The 17,899-nt window shown below is 33.9% G+C and overlaps 1 protein-coding gene across 9 annotated transcripts in view; it reads right to left on the reverse strand.

Moving 5' to 3' along the window:
- KIAA0825 (KIAA0825 ortholog) overlaps positions 1-17,899 on the reverse strand; it is a 554,607-nt gene that overhangs the window by 426,906 nt on the left and 109,802 nt on the right. For all 9 annotated transcript variants that reach the window (XR_008917190.1, XM_007487289.3, XM_007487287.3 and 6 more), the window contains one exon: positions 14,812-15,481. Coding sequence is in view for 8 of the 9 variants with exons in the window: in XM_007487289.3 (XP_007487351.1) it covers positions 14,812-15,481 (670 nt within the window). In the remaining variant the exon portion in view is untranslated. The remainder of the gene's footprint in view (positions 1-14,811; positions 15,482-17,899) is intronic.

A 17,899-nucleotide genomic window follows, 5' to 3' on the forward strand; every position in this document is an offset into this window, starting at 1 on the left:
AAGAGGGAATGAAATACATTCTAAATGTAAGTGTGGAGTTCCACTACCATTTGAAGTAATCAATTAATAAATAAAAAGAATAAACCAGGTATTGAGAATTTTTCCTATAATTTCATGACAAGCTTTTAATCTATTTCAAAGGTTCATAGGATTTCAGGTCACTGAATGAAAGGTGGAGAATGCCCCAGACGAAGCATCTTGTGAAGAGTTGAGAAAATCATCATGCCACCTAGACTTATATAACAAACACAGTTAGTCCAGTGAGAAGCTCAGTTCAGCAGTGTATCAGTCAAGTGGGAGAGGAGTCCAGGCCCAGGAATGTCTGCCCAGGAATAGAGGGCAAAGCAAAGGAGCTGGGTACCACTAACAACACCACTGATCACTCTACCAGAGATGAAGATAGCAGGAGATGACAACTGATCCATCCAGAAGCACAGACACCCTGAGGACAAAGACAAAGATGGCTATGGATGCTTGGAATAGGAAGTAGCTCCAGTAAGTACTACCCTTTCCTGGGTGACAGAAGGATAGTTACTGACTCTGGAAAAGGCTGCACCTAAAACTCTTCAAAGGAAGGAAAGGATCTTGAGGGCAAGATTTCAAGGTTCCCTATACATGCTCCACAGCTGGTACAATGAATCACTCAGAGAGAATCCAAATCATCAAACAAAATTATCTATTTTTTAAAAAAGTATTTAAATATACTCAGGTAAAAGCAGTTCCCAAAACACTTATAAAGCATTTCAGTAAGATAAAAAGAGAAAAAAGCCCCCAAGCAAGGAGGTTAAAAGCAGCCAGCAAGAAGGTTTGTTGGGGTCTCCAGAGTTTTCCACTAAATTAAAAAAAACCCAAATCTTTTTCTGCTCTTCTTGCCCAAAGGGCCCAGCTAGGTTCCACATCAATCCACTGAAGGGCAGTTAATTCCAACTGCCCCAGGTCTGCATTGCTGCTTCTGTGCTCAAAATAGCAATGCTGATGTTTTGAGGCTGTTGGGATATTGTGGGACAGATTAAGAGATTCAACTCCTACTCCCCCAGTTACATCAGTTTCTTGATCACAATTGAATTTTATAAACAACTATATTGGGCACCCTAACTACTCAAAGTTGCTAAAGGAAAAAAATCAGCTAAACTCTCTGGGGACCCCAATTGTGACAAAAAGTGTGAGCTAGGGAGTAGCCCCAGGAGGGAATGCTCACAGACAAGATCTATGAAGATTTGATTCTTTTCCCCCAAAGCAAAGGGAGTTTTTCAATCAATGTATCACTGTATTGTTAGAGACTTTGATTAAAGTATTGGCCTAATAATATATCCCCATTTAGTGATAATTTTCTCAAGCTTCAGATATGTGACTTTGAAATTATATTTTGAAGATGCAGACATGTTATATATAGTCTCTAATGACTAAAGAAAATTATAGCAATGTTTATTTTTAATGCAGATAGAGGGAAGATTAGAATTCCTTTTAATTTAACTTTTCACTACATTTTCACTTTTTGCTACAGTATTCAATGGGACCAAAATGGCAAATCAATAAGTATTTTTTTGACAAAACTTGTTTACTTGTTTTTGAATTTGTATTAAAAAGATGAATAGAAAAGAATAATTTTCCTACTTTTTTATATTGAGTTTAATTTAGTTTAAATTAGTTTAAATTAGTTTAAATTCCAACTTCTAGTTATGTCTGATCTTAAAAGAGAGTAAACATCATCAGTTAATCAATACAGGGCAGCTAGATAGCATAATGGATAAGAGCACCACACCTAGAGACCAGTGGACCTGGGTTCAAATTTGACCTCAGAAGCTTCATATATGACCCCTGGGCAAGTCACGTAACCCCTATTGCCTAGCCCTTGTCATTTTTCTGTCTTAGAAATAATACCAGGACAGAAGCTAAGAGTTTAAAAGAAATTAATCAATCCACAAGCATTTATTAACGGTCTGCTCTAAACCTGGCACTATGGAACTGCCATTCTCACAGGAGAGACAAACATGCACATAAATAAAATACATACAGATGCCAAATAACCTTGAAGAGAAAGCACTAGTTGGAGGCTAAAGGGGAGGGAAATAGGAAACACTTTCTACCTAAGAGGTTTCAAAAAGTAGAGGTAGGGACGGAGCTCGTTCCAGCTCTGGGAGCCAGCCAAGAAAAATCAGGGAACCAGGAGAAGATGGTTTGTGGTACATAAGGAACAATAAAAAGGTCTGTTTGGCTCAGGTAGGGAGGAAAGTAAAATATAATAATGCTGGAAAAGTAGGGTGCCAGACAGACAGATTGTGAAGGGCTTTAAATGCCAAACTAAAAGGTTTCTATTTGATCCCATTAGTAATAATCAATGGAATTTAAGGAATTGTGTTTACTTCAGTAAAAATCACTTTGGAAGGGTGTTGAGCAGTGGTGTCAAAGTCAAATAGAAATGGGAGCCACTAAATCATTCATAAGGGCCCCTGTGGGCTACATATTGACTTAGTTTTAAAATATAATGTTGTCGATGTTTTCCTGTGTTTTATTTATTTTGTTAAGTATTTCCCAATTATATTTTAATCCGAGTCAGGTTGCATTTCGGAATATTGTTTGTGAACTCTGATGAAGAGGATAAATTGGAGTATGGAAACATTCCAAGCAATTAGAAGGCTATTGTAATAGTTCAGGTGTGAAGTGATAAGGGTCTGAACTAAGCCTGTGACTGTGTAAGAGAAGAAAAGTAGGAGAGATGTTGGGGAGGGAGATGGAAGAAAGGAAAGAAAACATGCACTTATTAGGTGCCTTTTGTTGTCCAATCGTTTCATTCCTATCATGACTCCATTTGGGATTTTCTTGGCAAAGATACTAATTTGCCATTTCCTTCTCCAGCTTATTTTGCAAATAAGGAAACGAAAGCAAACAAGGTTAAATGGTTTGTCCAGAGACTCAGCTAGTAAGTGTCTGAGTTCAGATCTGAATTCAGAAGGAGGAATCTTCACTCAATCCACTATACTACCCGAGCTGCCCACTTATTAAGTGTCTGCTCTGTGCCAAATGCTTCATAAATATCATACCCTTTATGAGCCTCAAAACAATCCTAGCAGATAGGTTGCTACCATTGTTTCCTTTTGACACTGGATAAAAGTGATATAAGCAAGGTGAAATCACTTGCCCAAGTGAAGTGACAGCTGGTCAGATCTGAACTCAAGTCATCCTGACTTCAGGCCCAATGTCCTTATCAACAGTATCACCTAGCTGCAAGCTAAACTTGGCAAGGGCTCAGATATATGGAAGGGATAAAATGAGGAATTAATCAAGACTACAAAGCTGTGAACCTGAGTGACTGGAAAAATGATGATGCTCTGGACAGAAATATGTAAGTTTGTAAGAGGGGTGGGGTTGGAGGGTGTGGAATACACATTCTCTTTTGAACATGTAGAGTTTGAGATGCCTGTGGAACATCTAGTTTGAAATATCTAGAAGCAGTTGATTATGCATAGACCACAACTAGGAAAAATACTGGAGTTAGTTATAAGACCCGCTCCAGAAATTAAACAAGACGGAGTCCCTTCCTCAGTCTTAGAGCTCTATTAACTGGATTTGTTTGTTTGTTTGTTTTATTTGTGATCAAAAAGATTCTAAGTTCAGCCTTGGCTAAAAATGAGGAAGGGTAAATAACTTTTCAAGAATCCTGTTAATTATTAAACTTTCTAAGAGAACACTGTAAATATTCTCCCTTTTATGTATAGTACTTTTTTTTTTTAAACCGTGGCCCAAGTGGTTCCTAGAACTCTTCTTTACTGGGCTGATTTTCTTTACTTCAAAAGGTTTGCTTGGGCAGAAATTCTTAATCTGGAAGCTATGAACTTTAAAAAAAATACATATATTAGTGACTTTATTTATGTTTGTTTGTTTTTGTATGCATTTTATTATTTTGAGAAAAGATCCATAGGCTTTATCAGACCGCCAAAGGGTTCCCTGACACAAAAATAGGTTAAGAATCCCTGGTGTAAGGGAATGAAAATTCAGCCTCTTTTGCTGCAAATTGTGGATGGAAGGTCAGCAGTAAGATCAAATCATCCAGAGGCCAAGTGGGGTAGGCTGACCATTGAATGTTATTAGACTTTATACTAACTTAAAATTGCTTGTTTTCTGAACTAGATTTTTTGACCTTTATACAAAATTGCCAGATTTCCATTTACTTGAGAGAATTAATTAAATTGCTATGGAAAGTCTTATTATGAGGACTTCAGAGCTTTTGAGATATAATAAAAAGGCAAACTGCTTTAGATATTGTCTTGTACTCTATTATAAGTACAGCTACCTTACTTAAGGCCCTCATCATCTCCAGTATAGACTACCACACTAGTCTCCTACTGTATTTATACTGATGATCAAAAGATTGTGTAATATAGATATTCTATTAGTATGTATAGACTATAGCACTTATTTATATTAAAAAGCATTACAAATAGGAAGAGAAGACATTTAACAAAGAGCTAGTATTATTTATTATGGATAAACATGAAAAACTTCCCCAATCAGATAAGGAATATATAAAGGATGACCATCATCACATACTTTTTTAAACAAATATTCAAAACATTGGCTATAGTAATAAGTCAAGAAAAGGCATATTGGGGGGAATAATCATAGAAGTAGGCAAAATTTGTCTATTTGCAGATCAGATGGTTTCTGTATGGAATGAAATTAAATGAAAAAAATTAATTGAAATTATCTTCATTAAATTAGCCTACCATATGAATTACACCTAAAATTAATTAGATTTTCTTTTTTCTAATAAAATTAAGGGGAAATAGAATGATCCATTTAAAATACTTACAAAATTCATAATCTATCTAGGAATTAACATACTAAACTATAATCAACATTTATAAATAAATGGATAATTCATTAAGCACTTACTAAGTATGAGATATTCAGAAAGGACTAGCACCTCTGGTTTAAGGGTTGTCAGGTCTTTTTCAGAGTTGCTCATTCGATGTCCATTTGGCATTTCAAGAAGCTATAGCCTGCATAACAGCCACAACTACAGTAAAACCACCTTAGTAGATGGGATAAACCAGGTTGAGGGTAACCCACAAACTCTGTTTATGCCCAGGCATGTGGAGTTTTCCTCTGACAGAATGGATAGATGAGAACTATTTGTTCTAAAGGCTATGAAACTCAAACTACCAAGGGGCTAACTTTATATAAACAGACAAAACTAATTTTAAGGGAAATAATGAAAACATTCAAGAATAAAGGGGACACATTAAATTGAAAATTTTTTGTACAAATAAAACAAATGCTGCCAAGATTATAAGGAAAGCAGAAAACTGGGAGAAAAATCTTCCTAGAAAGCCTCTCAGAGGTCTCATCTCCAAAATATAGAGAGAATTTTTGTCAAATTTATAAGAACAAGAGCAATCCTCCAATTAATAAATGGATAAAATATATGAATACACAATTTTCTGACAAAGAAATCAAAGCCATAGAGAGGTATATGAAAAAATGCTCTAAATCACTACTGATTATAGAAGCACAAATGAAAACAATTCTGAGAGAACATCTCATACCCACTCAGACTTGTTAAAAGAACAAAAAGGCAAAATGACAAATGTTGGAGAGAATATAGAAAAATGAGGAAACTAATACACTGTTGGTGGAGCTGTGAACTGATCCAACTATTTTGAAGAGCAATATGAAATTACACCCAGAGAGTTATAAAATCATGTATACCCTTGGACCCAGCAATATTATTTGCTGCATCTGTTTCCCAAGAAAACTAGTGAAAAAGGAAAATAACCTCTATGTTACAAAATATATGGTGGCAAAGAACTAGAAATTGAAGAAAAGTCCATCAGTTGGGGAATGGCTAAGTAAATTGTGGTAAATCATTGTAATGGAATACTACTGAGACATAAGAAATGATAGCTAATTTGTAAAAAACTTAGAATTGCATAGGATAATGTAACGAGTAATAATGAAATAACGAGTAATAATGAAAACGAGTAATAATGAAAATGAGTAGAGAACCAAGGGAATGTCAGACACAGCTACAGATTTAATACTTGAAGAATAAATTGTGAATGTTACCTCCAGAGAATGAATTGACAAATAGAAATATGAAAGACATTTGCCTGAGAGTCTACATTGCTGGTATATCATTTCCCATTTCTCCCACCAGAAATAATTCATTTCTTTAGTATGTGTTTTTTATATACTTTTCTGAATATGTGCTATTTCCTACCAAACGAATATAAGTTTTTTTAGGGTTTCAGGTAGTTTCATTTTTGTCTTTGTATCCTTAGCACCTAACTCAGTACCAGGTACTTAATAAGTACTTAATATATTTATTTAATGAATAAGTTTTTAGATGGAAAATTCCCAGTCAAATAACAACACAAAAGAAAAAATAAACATAATATCATTAATATAAATTCAAATGTTTATATAAAATATTGGTAAATAGAATATAATGATTTACATTAAAATAACTAATCATGATCAAGTTAGATTTTATGACAGAAATGAAGAAACAGCTAATATTAGGGCATAGGGAAAATAAATATAATTGATAGATACCAAAAATAAAAACTTCTAAATTGACACAATTATCACAACATCTGGGGTTTTTTTGCATCTGCAAAAAAACGAACTTGAACATTTTTTAATATTACCTACCAAATATAGACCTAGAAGGGTCTTGTATTTTAGTATGATGAGAAGTATGTCTAAAAGCAGAAGTCATTGCATACAACAGGAAGTACCATAAGCTTTCTGAATAAATGGAAGAGTAATGGAAAGATCCCTCTTTTCTTACTATTATTTAATATAGTTTTATTAATATTAGCAATAGCAATGAGACTGGAGAAAGAAATTAAAGGCAATGATAATGAGTAGACAAACATCCCTATTTGCTGACTGCATGGTTTGTTTAGAGAAATTAATTGAGACCACTAATTTCTTTGGCAAAATTGTAGTCTAAAAATTAAACCATAAAAAGTCAGCAGAAGTTCTTCATAACAAAAAAATCTAGAAGGCAATAATAGAAAGGGAAATCTCATTCAAAATAATTTTTAAAATGCATTAAATATTTTTGAATCATCTAACAAGGCATATTTGACACTTCTTTAAATTCAATTACAAATAGGTAGAGGATAGTTAATGTGCATGGTGGGGCTGTGCCAATGTAAAATAATACAACTGATAATACAATAACTAATTAATTTACAGATTTAAGATTATACCACCAAAATCACCAAACTTTACAGAGCAAGTTAAAATAACAACAAAATTCATTTGAAGGAACTGTACAAAAGATATAGAATACTGAAAGACAATCTGTTTCTAAGACTATATTTAAAGCCTTTTCTTCACAGAATCTGTGAAGTATCTGCATAGCCTTTAAGAACAGTCAACTATAGCACAATGAGACAATGACACTGAATTCTAGAGGAGGTAGAGGAAGGAATTTTATTATGTCTTCTAGATTCAATACACCATTCTGGACTAAGATCTTTTTTGAACTTGATCCTTTTATCTAATGTGTTAGCTATCCTTCTTGGTTTGTATCATTTATGACACCTTCTATGCCTTTATGCCCCTCGATAATGTTAATTAGGAGATGTATGATTGAAAAATCTGTAACCCTAAAAAAAAGAACTACATATCCCAAGAGCCCACTGACTTCCTGTCATTACGTACTTCCTGTAGACAGAGATTAAAGGGAGTGGGCTTTGGATGTTCTCTCTCTCGGATGTAGAATTTGCAGTGATGGTGGTGAGTGGGGATGGCTAAAAATGGCTAACCAGCCATGGACATGTGGTCTTCATTTTGTATCTTCTTTTATTCCTTGATTTCTAATGATCATTAATAAATCTCTTAAAATATAATATTGTGATTGAGATTTAATTTTAAGTTTTACATTGATAGTAGCCACTAGTTAGAGAAGAACCTCTCAAATTTTTAAGATAGCCTAGATAAAAAATGTTTCTCCTGCCAAGGCTTTTTGCCCACCCCACCCACCCCCGCAAACTCCAACTCTTTTGGGGGATGCTGCATTTTTCTTTTACTACTTTTTGCCTGGTTGCTTGCTCTCCCTATTGGCCAGGCTATTTTTATCAGGAGGACTCTTATCAAAGAAGAAATAAACCCCTTCTCTCCTTCAACTGCTTGAGTCCTTTGTTCCTAAGTCCTCCTTCCTTCCTCCTTCCTTCCTCTTCACTACTGACTCTGGTGTTGCTGATAATGCTTCCTCCTGATCTTCTGGATGCAGATAACTCACCTGGACTCAGCCCCCAGCCTCCAGAAATCCTCCTCCTGATCTCTAGCTCCAATCTTAAATCAGCCACCTCCCCGACCCTGATCACTGTTGCTACCTTTGCTGGGCTGATTGCTGCCACTGAGAAGCTAGGAGTCCTTGGAGTTCCTCCTAACTCCCTCTCGGGAAACTAGCATTTTACCTCAGGGGGACTGGGAGAAGGAAGAGACTTTTCCAAACAGGAAATTGATTACAATCATAGCATATTCTATGAAGGAGCACTGCATTACCTATTTCAAACAGCTTCTAGCTTTAGGATGATTTTTTCTTTCTACTACTGATCCTTTCAATTATCTTATCTAAGATTCAGGGGAGAAATTCATCCCCCTACAACTCTTTGCCATTTGGGCCTGCCCAGTTTGAGATTTCTAAAACCCATGTTCTCCCTCACTAAGGGAGATACCACAGTGCTGACAATAGGGATCTGAATTTTAGATAAAAAGAACTTTAAAGGATCTGGAGGGGAAATTTTAAGACTTTTCAGACTCCATTTTTTAAAAATAAAAGTATCTTATTATATTTTGCTGATTGTTTTGTTAAAGATTTAATTTTGTTGTTTTAGGTTTATATATTAATATATTCTATACTGTTCTGTTACACTGAATCATTTTTATCTACTGGGTTTTAACTATTAGATATATTCTGTTACCTTTCCCCTATGACTACTGAACAAAATATTGTAAAATATTGTAAAAGCCCATAAACAGTCTTTCCCCCCATTTTGCATTTGTTAATTGTCACACAGATGATGGATGGACTCAACCTGGCTAACAACCTTTAGAGAATTTAATAAGCTAAGAATTTAATTGTAATGTTAATGGGTCTTCAGAAATAACTTTAATTAACTAGTGGTTTCTGAATGAATGAGTTTTTTTTATATTTATATTTTAAAGAATGTTGTATTAAAGGTAGAGAAACAAAGAAATGTTCCTACTGAGGTATTTATATGAAGCAGGAAGCCAAAAAGAGCTCCTGCAAAATTCTTCGGTTTAATTTACTTCCACCAGAACAATCTAGATTTCTTGTTGATGTTCTATACCCAAATAAGTTTTACTTTGTTTAAAAAACATACTTGCCAAGGTTGAAAGATTTGCTATGTCTGTAAAAATTGTGACAAATATCCATCAGTTCATAGAGTTTTTTTTTTGTCATAAAGCAACTTATATGAAATATGATAGTGAGTTTGTTTGCTATTGTCATTAAATGGACTATTATAATTTGGGGGATTTTGATACTTTTTGAATGTGCATTACATGTTGTACTGTAGTTCTTTATAAAAAACTGTTACTTTGTGAAAATCATTTGCTTGTACTCACAGTGGATCATGGTCAGGTTTGAAGAAGAAATAGATCTCATTTTTGGTGAGAAACCTTTGTATTCTACATTTCCTTAGCTGACAGAGTATCAATGATTGTAATCTATATTTTTTTATTATTAAAACTTTTATTATTGTTTTTGCTTGCATGTGCAATATACTATTTCGGAAGATTTTCTTTAACTTTTTTGATTTTGCAGTAATATAAGTTTAAAATATATTTGCTATAATGTCAATGCATGCCCCCAAAGCTTGAGACTATAAAAATGATGCCACTGATTGTTTAAAAAAGAATTATGGGACTTTGCTTAATGATTCTGTCTGATTCCAAGACAAGAGAATACAAAAAGAACCATTGCACAGTGCCAAAGAAACACAAAGCTAAACTACATAGTGCCTATTGAGCTCAAGGTCAAAGAGATCAACCAATCCCAATGGGATTAATGAAAATTTTGAGCCAAGACAAGAGGACTTGAACTTGTTTGGGGTTTGAGGTTGCAGCTGTTTAACATGTGTTAAAGGCAGGTCTTCCTTATCCCAATCTTCAACTAAGATTCTCAAATGTTGCTCCTACCTGGCTCCTATAATCTAATCTTTTCTGTCTTTCATGGTGTGGCAAACTTTCTATAGTCCTGGCTACTGATTGGGTGAATACATAATTGCTTGAATCATTTTAATTGGGCCCTGATTCAAGGGCCTGTTATGGATTTATTTTTCCTTTACTTAGAATTTTTACACATAAGACTTTGATAATCTAGATTTCATCCAGAAGTTATTTTTTATTTGATTTTTAAAAAATATTTTTGATTTCTCTTGCCAATTGATTCATATACCTCATAACTCAGTAATGCGTCTCTAAATGATCCCTGTGTTTTTCAACACCCTCTTCAGGGGGGAATGTATTATTATTATTATTTTAAATTTCAAATTTTAAATTCTTTTTGAGAGTAATTTTTAGGTTAAGAAGCATGCTACCTCTCCAAATCCAGAAAATGAACTCTTCTTAGAAGTCACCATGAAGATGCCTACACATACCACAAGCTACATCATGAAGATCCAGAATGAACTTTGGGTGTAATTGGTTGAACTGAAGGTTGATTGAACATTTAATTTGAATGTATACTCTTATGCCAAAAGTGGACTGCCCCCTAACTGGCTTTTTGTCAATGCACCTAGCAATCATTGGTTTTATTCTCTTTTCCTTTTATCCCCAAATTATCGTAATTTCAAAGTTGGTTATGTTTACAAGATCCATTGGAGAGACTAGTCTTCCACAGATCTCAATGATAGACCTTATTTACCATTTCCTAAGCTTAATAAACTTGGTTTTTCTATAATATCAAGGGATTGTGCTTTACTGGCCCCAGGAGGTTCCTAGTTGGGTTATTTCTATCGCCAACCCATCTAAGTCCTTCCCAATAAATCCATCTCCTTTTGGAAGTAGATTTCTCTTTCAGTTTGTCATTTCCTTCTCTAATTCATTTTTTATAGCTGAAAAAACTGAGGCAAACAGAGTTTAATGGCTTGTCCAAGGCCACCCAGCTAGTAAGTATCTGAGGCCACATTTGAATTCAAGTCTTCCTGACTCCAGACCCAGAACTCTATCTACTATACTGTCTAGCTGCCATTGTTTCAGTTTACTCATCTGTAAATTGGAGGTAATAATAATGTTGATTATAATAATAAAATGAGAGATTTATAAAGTTCTTTGCAAATGTTACAGTACTATATAAAAGAGTATCTCATTGTTATAATTGGATGACACATTCTCTTTATCTTGTTCACAAGAAATGCACAGTAGGTATTTAGACACTAGGGAAACTATATTATAAACATTCTCTTGATCTGCCAATCTAATTATTAATTAGCCTGTAAGGAAAGAAAATTAGACTTGTCTAGCATTCTCTGTTTTGTTTTTTTAATCCGTACTGTCTGCCATAATAACAACTCTAAAACAGAAGGGCAAGGTCTAGGCAAAGGGAGTTAAGTGACTTGCCCAAGGTCACACGCTAGGAAATATATGAGGCCAGATTTGAATCTTTGGTCTCCTGACTCCTGGTCTAGCTTTTTATACTGTGCCATCCAGCTGCCCTGATGTTCTGTTTTCAATGAAGCCACATTAAATCTTCATGATAGCCACTTCCTTTTTAAGGTTTTTACTAACCATCTCCTTAATAATACACTCTAATTTTGATAAGAATTAAAGTCAAGTTCTTTGGCCTTTTAGCAGTTTGCCTTCCCTTATCTGGATATCTGACCCTCTCCAGGTCTACAGCATTTCTTTCCATTTTCCAGGATAATTTTTAAGAAACAGTCATGCTTTCAGTGCTCTGGGATGCCAGCATGTCTGGATGAAGTGACTTTAAATCATAAAGCTCAACTTATGTGCTTACAAACAGAACATCTACCCAGCCCCACCAGCCCACACAAGAAAAACATCTTTTGAATTGCTGCTAGTTTCTGCCCCAGTCCCAGCCTCCCCATCCAAAGATTGGATCATGGGGCCAAAGGAAGTCAGCATCCCATTACCCAACATTCTAGCTTTCAGGTCTGACATGGACCATAATGAACAGTACCTGATCAAAGGCATCTCAGACTTCAGGTGCAGACTAGGTTCCAAGATGGCCAAGGCTAAACACCATCACTAAAAACCCAAGACAGCTCCTATATTCTCACCAGCATTTCTCTGAAATTTCCCTCCCTTCCAGCCACTGGAAATCTCTGATTCAGGGAAATGGCCTCCATCACTGCAACATAACTATACTTAAGAAGCATTGCTTTTATGGGAAAAAATCAATACTTAGAGGATCTTTCAAGCCTACATAGAAAATGGCATAGCTATCACCATTTCTCTGTGCACCCCTTATATTGCCTCACTGGTTGATCAATCACATCCAACATTACTCCAAGAAAGAGTTTACAGTTACCTTTCCCCTCTGTCTCCCTCTAGTTATGTGTACAGCCACATGCATTATGCAAAATCCAGAAACATCATCAATGGGGAAAAAAAAGATTAACATCAGTCCTGAAATGCCAAAACAACTTGTATGTATTCCAATTACGTGAAATATATATTATACATGATATTAGTACATGTAACACTTTTATCTTGAAAACACTTCATAAACAAGAGGAAGTTTTTCAAAGTACTCCATATAAAAATTTTAGAAAATAAGTGCACTTAGGAAATACATTTAAAGATTTATGTTTTAGCGGTTAGGGTAAAAAGTCTCTGATTTTAAATTGCATTCTGATAGCCCAAATTCAAATGACTCTGCAGTAATATGCTATATCGTATGATGACATAAAATATACTATAACCAAAAATTTTGCTGATATATAACCATCTCATAACAAGATGCAGTTACCCTAGAAAGCTAAAGAAATTTACATGAGAACAAAAACCAATTATTTGAAAATTCAATTAAAACAATACTTATGTCATTTATTAATGAAATGAATTTGGATTGAGCAACACTCTTTCAAAATAAAAGTTATGACTCAGTGGATGACACAAGATCCACCAAACTAAAGATTTTTAAAATTCATGAAATCTTGGACTCTTACAGTATTATTTTCTGGCTCTCTATGCTCAGCCTCTAGGCTAAGCTTCTGGGAGAAAGCCCTGGAATTAATCGGACAGGTGCAATTTAATATTTAATATTAAATGTTTCTTCCATTGCTATAATTATTTTAAATTCCACATTACAACATAAAGTCATGGGATTCTTAAGATCCAGACTGAAATTCATTTCTCTAAACAAGGAGTTCTTACTCTGGGGTTGTGAACTTGCTTTGTTTTTAAAATTTGATAACTCTATTTTAATATAACTTTTTCTTTGTGAGCCTATTTTAAGCATTTAAAAATGTTATTGTGAAAGGAGATCCATTGGTTATCCCTAACTAATTTCTGCAAGTAGACAAGATCTTTAGGGAATCCTTCTATAATATGTTTACTATATAAGGTAGCAAGATATAGGACGGCAGGGGCAAATATTAAAGCTAAAAATAGCACTAAGACTTTTGGAACACCTCATTGTAAACATTTTGCCCTTCTTCTATTGCCTAGCACAATATTAAGAATACAATAAGTGTCTAATAAATTATTTTGTTTTATTTGAATTTTACAAGTAGATCTATCAAGCCATTTGTGCCTCTAATTCATAAAGAAAATATGCTCAATTAAGATTTGTTATAATTAAATGCTTTCAATTATCTTCATGCTCTTCTTTTAGAATGAACTCTGATGTCACTTCCAGAACTATGTTAATTCTAGGTCACTATGCTCCCTTACAAAAATATATAGATAATTTCCCCCCTGAGTTGAAGATCCATGTTTCTCCCCAAAGAGGATGAAAATGACAAATAGTTGAGAAAGTCTGGCTCATCCTTTAGTAGACCATATTCAGGGACTGAATGTGAAACAGTTTTTTATAAAAATATTTTAAGATTATACCTGAATTTTTTCATTTTCCTTTTTAATAAAAATTGCATTTTCTTCTGTATTCCTTCATCAGTGGAATGTTATATAAAACTACCTATCAAAAAAAGAGTGTGCTACCTAGAATGAACTTACTTTTAGACTCAAGTCTTCTGAGTAAAATTCTGAAATTGCTTATCATTCTATTTTAATCAACTTTTGTTCAAAATAAATATTAGTAGGAATTTATAAATGAATAATGATATACATGTTATAGCTGCCCAATCACTATATGAAACATGACTTCTCTAATTAATATACTAGGTCTGTTTGACTAATATGTATAATTTCAAAACTTTTAACTTTAGTTAATTCAAAGAAAGTCGAGGGAAGACTAACATATTCTGAGTCTTCAATAATTTATCTCCATGACTATTATTACATAAAAATTTAAAACTACAAGGTTTAAATATATATCTATAAGAGAGTTGTATCCACATAGTTTTTTCATATATAATCACAAGAAAATACTCTTATTGGTTATACGTAAAGTTCACATTTCCAAAGATTTTACTAATTTAATAGTGGGGAAAAATCAATGCATTTCCATAATGTAACTAGATTTTCAGTCAAAGGAATGCATTCAAATGTGTAAAATCTCATAGCATTGAATTCTGACTTATATTTGAGTTTGCATGAGAATTAGTAAAATACTAAAAATACAAAAAAGTACATATTTAAGAAGGACTAACTAAAAAGAACAAAACTTAAAATGGTACTAACCCAAAGCATGCACTGCTCCTCTATGTTTGCTGGAACTCCTGCCTGTTTTAACCACATGGACAGTATTTTCTTTGAATTGCAGCTCACAAAATCTTTCCAGAAAATTTGTCATTTCTTCTTTAATGGAATCCAGATAAGTTTCATTAATGAATTTTAGTGCTGAAGAAGGAGCTAAAATTTCACTTAGTACATAAAAATCTTGTTTGATCATTTTGCATAATTTAAGTATTGAATTTTGGTATCCATGCATCACTGTGTCTAAATTGGCTTCTCTGTTGTAAGACAAAAAACAATTCTCTAGGAGTTGAATAACCATTTTATTCTGTAGACTTTGGTACTTGGCTAAAACTTCTGACTCTGGATAAAGAAATAAAAGTTGTTGGATGCAGTGCGTTTTAAATGAAATAGTCTGCGGTGAATTGTTTACTTTATCATGACCTTGTAATTTGTTCAATAAGAAGCGTCGAAGGTGCAATCTTATATCATCCCACAAAGACTTTACATCCATAGATGAATGATCTTCAACTGCGTGAAGAGAAGTCCTAGATGTGAACAGGAAAGATGTTCCACTTGGCGTACGTGGGAATGAAACTCCACACTGACTGGAGAGATCCAAAAGGAAATCCAGTATCATTTCTTCCTGATTTTGTTCATTCTTCAATAAATCTTGCTAATAAAAGTAAATAATTTTAGAAATGATAAACCATAAAAAGATATAATCAGGTTCAAAGCATGAAAAGCAATATGTCTTGCATCATCAACTATTTTTCACTAGGTGCTTACTGTTTTAAAATGAGTTATTGCAAAAGTTGATACTATTTTAAAGTTTTTTTAAATGAATTTTGCAGTTCTATAAACCATCTCGGCCTGATTTCTAGAAGTGTGAAATTCACTAACTCCTTAAAAATGTGCAATCTACTCCAATTCTACTTCAAGGCTTACTTACTTATCAAGCTTTATTTTAAAAACTAATTTCATCAGGATTAAAACTGAACAATCTCCTCTGACACAGAATGCAATCTCTCTATGCCATAATGACTATCTTCATTAATTACTGTGAAAAAAAAAATCATCACAGTTTACCATGGCAGTCCAAGCTCTCAGTTCAGTCATTTTCCATTCCAGAATTTAAAGCCTGTTCAATAGAGTAAGACCTACCAGATCTTGTATAACCCTGAGCCAGCCTTAAAGAAGCTGATGAGAATTTAGGGTGATCTCTACCCCCTCAATGGAATAGGATGATACTTGACTCGAGACACTTGGCTAAAATCAAGTTTTGTTATGTTACAGATTTGTTTTACATATAACTACCCTAGACTCTTAAAATTTGTACTTCCATGTTTCTTCTCTTACCATCTAACTGAGGGCAATTGTGTGAAAGGGCCTTCAAGAGAATCTTTAAAATTAAAATTCTCTCTAAATAATTTTTTACTTGTTATATTTTCCCTACTCCAACTTGATTTTATTTCATTATATGTATGTCCTAAAATCTCCTGAAAGGGCAAAACTTTTTTAAAAATTTAAATAAAGGGGCAGCTAGGTGGCTCAGTGGACTATGAGCCAGGACTATAGATGGGAGATCCTGGGTTCAAAACTGATCTCAGATACTTCCTGGCTGTATGATCCTAGGCAAGTCACTTAACCCCCATTGACTTACCTTACCACTCTTTGCCTTGGAACCATAGTATAGATTCTAAGATTATAAATAATTTTTAAACTAAATTTTAAAAAATCTAATTAATTTTGAAGCTTGGTTATATATAAAAAAGTTCATGAAAATATCCATTAAGCAATTTCTGGTAAATGTTGTTCATGCTACATTAAAAATTATAAAAGCTTGAAGGAAATGTTTTTGGGTAATTTTTTAAATAAATCTGAGAGTTCTAAATATATCAAATACATGCATGTTACTAATAGATGCCATCTTGAAGGAAGAAATTTAGTACATCTGAAGTTTCTCAACTTTTTTCTTAAATTAATTTCTAAGTTATAGTCAAAAAAGTTTTTATCTTGATGTTTAAGTATTTTAACTCAAAATGAGAAAACCCTTAGTCATCAAATGAGGACATTGACTAGCAGTGTGAACACCATGATCTTTCAATAATCTGAGCTAAAAATGAAAGAAGGGAAGCTATACTTTCAAGATCAAATAAAAATAAAAGAATCAATGAATTTTACTTTTAACTTTTGTTATATGATTTTTTCCTGCATTTTTATGTTGTCAATTTGTATTTTGTTTCAGTTAATAATACAATTAGCCTGAAGTCCCTAGGCATATCCCTCTAATAGAGAAAGAAATTAGATCTAAAGCATATTAAGTGTCAAGAAAAACCAGTCAAGGATGAAAATTATCTTATAGATAAAATCAGTCAGGCAACCTACCATTTTTTGCTCACCTAAATGTTGAAGACATTTTTAAAAAGGCAAAAAACAATCAGTGCTTTCAAGAAGCTCATAGTCTTGGAGAGGATAGCATGCAAACTATGCATGAACAAGATACAGACAGGATAAATCTATTCTATATGTAGGTATATGTTGATACTATTATCAAAATGAGGTAGGTACTCACTCTAAAGGTTGTAATGTATCCACATTTTCTCACCCTCACCTCAGTAACTGTTCTGTGTCTTCTCACAAATCGCATAAGCACACACACACACACACACTCTTATTCTAATGCCTTGAGGGGGTGACCTTAAAATGTTGAAAGCTATGTCTGTATTCTGCAACCACCTGGAAGTTTCTAACAATTTGGAAAGGCAACAAGTCAAGTCTTGGTGATGTACTTAATGTCTGACATCTGAGGACTAGTTAGGCTAAATATGAAGAAGCTCACAAATAGATTGATATTGGTTGATGTAGCTTTTTTTAATCATAATAGCTTTTGAAGATCATCAAACTGTAAAGGCAGTTTAAGTTTAAGTAAACGCATCCTGTGCTCCTGGAGTATTGTATGTGGCGTCACTCATGTGCAGTACTACTTCCGGTGACATAATTCTTTATGTGGCACCTTGTTCGGAGAATGAGGCGCAGCACAAAGGATTATGTGGCTGCACAATGGAAGATGTCAGCATGGTGAGCGGTGATC

This window comes from Monodelphis domestica, chromosome 3 (assembly GCF_027887165.1).
Source record: "Monodelphis domestica isolate mMonDom1 chromosome 3, mMonDom1.pri, whole genome shotgun sequence".
NCBI lineage: Eukaryota > Metazoa > Chordata > Mammalia > Didelphimorphia > Didelphidae > Monodelphis > Monodelphis domestica.